We start from the raw sequence: 4,613 nt of genomic DNA, 5'->3' as shown, positions 1-4,613 counted from the left end.
GGGAGGGAGCAGAGGGAGAATGTGAAGATCGAGTCATGTTGTGGAGGTTGAGATTTAGGACCTCGCATTGTAGCGACAAAAATACGATGGCCATGGTGTTTGAGGTAGTAGGGCTTGGCAGGTCGTATCTTTAGTGTCGACCGCAAAGTCCCGAAGCTTTGCCAGTGAGGCTTGGTTGGGTTGCTTGGTTTTAGTGCTCATGCGTGCTCGTCCGGTGCTATCGATCCGACGTATCTGTTAGTTTGAGGGCTTGCGCGCGGCATGCGGCATGCCGAAAGTCTAAGAGCTTATTGAGACGGAAAGTTTAACGCCACTGAACTTGTCTTGAACGCCCGTTCCGGTGCGAAGCCGTAGCGTAGATATTGAGTTTGCGGGAAGGGAAGAATGGTTAGAAGCATGTCCATATTGCGTATGTCAGTGTAATATCTCGGTGTCCGACTCGTAATAGGAATTGATGGGGAAATTGACTAGAACAGGGCAGATGATGTCGCTGCGGGAAGAATAAGCGACGGAGGTTTTTTTTTTCTTGTGTTTCTGGGCGGTGCTGCTACTACTACTAGCCCTAATGGCTGACACTACCTAGTCGGTCTACATGCGCTTCCCAATACTACTCTACATGACTTCAAAAAAAACGCCTGCATTCGAATGGAGTTGGCACAATCCACATGTCAGCACATTGTTGGATCGCGCGTTTGCAGGGAATCCAATCCTACGCTCGCTCTTCCCCGGTAGCGAGCAAGCTACCAAAAGCGAACAACAAAATAACCCGGCGAAGGGGTGTGGGCAACTTGACTAAGCCCCATCCTATCATACCCACCCCTACTGGTCATCCTTGCTTGCATACCTCAATACCATGTCTGATAAGGCGCCCGTAAGACTCTACTCCAGCCACATCATACAGATAGCGAAGGAGAAGAACGAGCTCTGCGAGTTTCATTGGGAGGCTGCTATGCGCCAGGTGAGCAAGAACATCGTGATAGAAAATAGACGTCGAGAAGGGGGGGGCAAGGAGTATTGGCTGGGCATGGACGTCATATGCCCATTTTTGTAAGCCAAGAGGTCAGAGCGAAAAGGGCATGCGATACGACACGATGCGATACGGTGCCAAAAGGCAGCAGCTTCGCTGGCAATTGCTGACGGAGGCGCAGGAGTGTGCAGCGAGGAACACCAATACCTCAAGGCGACAGAGACAGAGAGGGGCCTCACGCCACACGTATTTCCCTATGTAGGAACGCCGATTTTTTTGCCTTTTTCTCTTTCGGTGCCAACGCGCTTGTGAGTAAGTAGGTCATGCAGCGCCGGTGTAAACGCAGGAACGCGGTGGAGGAAAAAAGTTATTTTGGACTTGGGCTAGCTGTTGGCGTACCATTCTTTGCAAGTCAGTCAGGCAAAAGCGACGATCTCTTTCTCGTAATGCTCATGAACTTATGCGCTAATTTCCTTTCTACGTGATATCCACTTGGTGCCTTTTTTTTCGCTTCTTGAGATTTGTCAAATGCTCTGACCGGGAAGGGTACCCATGACGCGCACACATGTCTAATATGGAGTTTCGACAAGAACAAGGCATTTCGCTAGCAAAGGGCCTAGTAGCAGTGGGGAAACGGAAGGATGTGCGCTGTGCGGTTTTTTTTTCGGACGTCGGTGAGGAGATCCAGAGATCCATGCCGGCGATCTGGAACTTTAGTTCGACTCAAGACTCTCTAGTCTTACCTATCTTTTGTTTTTACTTCGTGCCTTGCTTTCACCCCTTTTTCTTGGGGGAATTGCATCAAAGATTAGTTTTTTCTCTGGGGTTGTAAGCCACTTTCCACATGCTGATTCCTCGTTTTGTGTAGCGAGACGTAGTAGCGAATGAGGCGTTGCGACGTTTTTTTGTTTTGCAAACGCCATACATACCGATACGATGATGGGGCGTGCGCGCGAGCGTCAGCACGACCCACGCGCTCTCGTGTTGCTAGCCTGTCTTTTTGCTCGCCAATGGAGAGGGCAACAGGGTGTACCTAGTACGCTGGCTGTGTTTCTCGTGTTATTCCGTTGTTTTTGACTTTTGTTGGACGGAGGCGAGATGCAAGGCGGCCATGTCGTGTCAAGTCCTGGGTCTGTTAAGACAGGGGAAACGACATAAGCCGTGTACCCGTGAGCCAGGACTTTGGTCGCGTGCGTGGGGCTGATGAGTGGGTGGGTGAGATGGGATTGTACAGTATTCGCAGCAGGCAGCGACACCTCGGCCCTGATCCCAAGGCGTCAGCATAGATGGGCCATTGCTTTGGGGGCAAGGCTGACCGGTACCAGGCCTCCGTATCTTTTTTTTGTTGGTCCCCGAGGCGGTAGAACATTCCGTCTGAGCCGGCATAGGATTCGCTGAGGATTCGCTTACGAAACCGTTTCGGCGTCCTCATTTTGACGTAGCTGAGAGTCACTAATGCAGGGCACTTGCGAGGCGAGGTTGCCTACCGGGATGGTACAGCCTCACAGCATGTATACAATGGCTTTGCTTGCTTTTGTGGTTGGAATGCAGGACAAGCGCGCAGGGAAACAAGGGCGCTTAGCACAGGCACATGTGTGAAGTGAACAAGGATAGAGATTATCATTGGATTGGTATTCCGGGTCATTATGTACAGTGTATCGTAATGCATGTAAGCAACAAACGCTCAGTAAACAACAGTAAAAACAGGAAAAGAGTCGGTCAATAGTCTAGCCAGTCTAGTTCCACCAGTACTGTCCACCGTGCTTCTTGCACTCAGTCACTGAAGGAGCAGGAGGTGCCGTCGTGGTCCTGGTGAAAGTAGCGCCATAGGTCTTGGTTGTGGTGGTGGTAGTGAAGCTGAAATTGACCTTGGTCTTGGTAGGAGTAGGCAGGGTAGTCGTCTTGGTAAGAATACCAGACAGAACGGTGGGAGGAGGGATCGTCGAGGTGACCTCGGTGGATTGCAGCACAGTCTCGGTGGTAGTGATGGCTGCGGCAGTCTGAGTGACGGTTGTAGAGACGGGCGTCTGGAAAGTGACAGTGGTGGTGGGAGCGTCAGGAGCACGGCGGTTGAGGTTCTTGGCCGCTTCGCGCTTCTGCTTTGCGGCCTCGATGCGGGCACGCACCCATTCAACGTCAGCCACACGGTCAGCCCTAGGAGCCCAGCGGCGGGCCTGAGGAATGACTGTAGGTGTGACCAACGCTGCAGGGTGGATCTTGGTAGGCGAGTACTCGCAGGGCTTATCAGGCTTGCCGGTGTGGGGTTTGCTGGTGCAGGTTGGAGTGACGGTCTTTGTGGTGTAAACGAATTGCTTCGTGGTGGAGACCTTTGTTCGTGTCATGGTCTTGGTGGATGTGGTAGTCACTGGCTTGGGGGTGATAGTCTTGATCTTCTTGGCCGTTCCGCTGGGCATGGTGACGGTCGAGAAAGGACCGACAGTGATAGTGTCGGTCGACGTCGTGATAACAGTCTGAGTGATGGTAGGCGTGGTGATGACAGACATTGTCACTGTTGGGGTGTAGGTGGTGGTGACCTGTGGGCCCACAGTCAAGTAGAGATCTAGAATAGTTAGCATCAAGGCAGAGGATTAAGGATGTATGGGACGTACCTCTTTGCCACGCAAAAGGCTGGCCGCCTTTGCCGTTGTTGCCCAAGACCAAGAGAAGCCAGTGTCCAGAGTTCATCTGGTTCTTCTTGATGGGACATGTCGACAATTTGTTCTCGTTTGCAGGGGTAGTGAGGATCTGGTCACACAAAAACTCAGTCTCCCCTGGAGTACCCTCGGGTGCAACGAGAAGGACGTCTGCCTTGTCTTCGTTGCAGCCTTGGAAGTAGGAGACAGCACTGAAGGCCTCGGTGGATTGGGAGTCAATGAAGTATTGTCCCTCATCGACAAAGTCAACACCATAGGAGTAGCAAATGCCCTCTGAAGTATCGCCTTGTGAGCTAACGAGCGGGACGGACGCAGCCGCCAAAGTAAGGAGGATAGAACGAGAGTACATGTTGCCGGTGTTGTGCAGGATGTATCCAAACGAGAGAAGTGATTACCACACGAGGAGTGGCCTTTGAAGCTCCAGGGCCACGGCGTCTTTTTGTACCTGCGTGGCCATCCGACTCAGCAAAAGTGTTCAAGCATGGCTTATTTCTTGCAGTCTCTGCCTGCAACAGTATTGCCCAGTAGGTTTGCTCAGACCACCAGGGTTCCGCTACTACGTCTTGCCGTCCATGTCCAGATTGGGCCTAGACAACGACCAGGCGAACCGGTGGCAGACGCCGTCACGATGCAGGCGGAACAGGCGGACAGCGCGTCGTAAAGATGGCATAATCGATCCATGACCCATGCATGTCCACATGTTAGTGTTTACTACAAGAGACTATGCCTATTCTTGCGGCGCAAAAAAGGATAGTGGTTGGTGGTGGCACGTGGGGAGGCGGAGACATGCCGCAGCTACGGAAGCCACTCGGGATGGGCGCCCCTGCTTAGCGCCTTTGACCTCTGACCCCTGGACCGATCTTTGTTCACGTCACTCCACTCGGCCCCGACGTCCGCCATGCACATGCTGCTTACTCCTGCTCCTGCTCCCTCCAACCTTGTCCCCAAGGTTATTGATAGCTGTCGTTCGCTTGTCGTGGCGCCCTACCACT

At 52.6% G+C, this 4,613-nt stretch overlaps 1 protein-coding gene across 1 annotated transcript; it reads right to left on the bottom strand.

The window, feature by feature from the left end:
* Positions 1 to 2,703: 2,703 nt before the first annotated feature.
* COCMIDRAFT_6124 (uncharacterized protein) lies at positions 2,704 to 3,970 on the bottom strand (the record flags this gene model as incomplete). Its single annotated transcript, XM_007690682.1, has 2 exons — positions 2,704 to 3,527; positions 3,577 to 3,970. 2 exons carry the CDS (start codon positions 3,968 to 3,970, stop codon positions 2,704 to 2,706), a joined length of 1,218 nt encoding a protein of 405 aa, XP_007688872.1.
* Positions 3,971 to 4,613: the final 643 nt, after the last annotated feature.

This window comes from Bipolaris oryzae, assembly GCF_000523455.1.
Source record: "Bipolaris oryzae ATCC 44560 unplaced genomic scaffold scaffold_83, whole genome shotgun sequence".
Classification (NCBI taxonomy): domain Eukaryota; kingdom Fungi; phylum Ascomycota; class Dothideomycetes; order Pleosporales; family Pleosporaceae; genus Bipolaris; species Bipolaris oryzae.
This window is presented reverse-complemented; position numbering and strand designations above follow the sequence as displayed.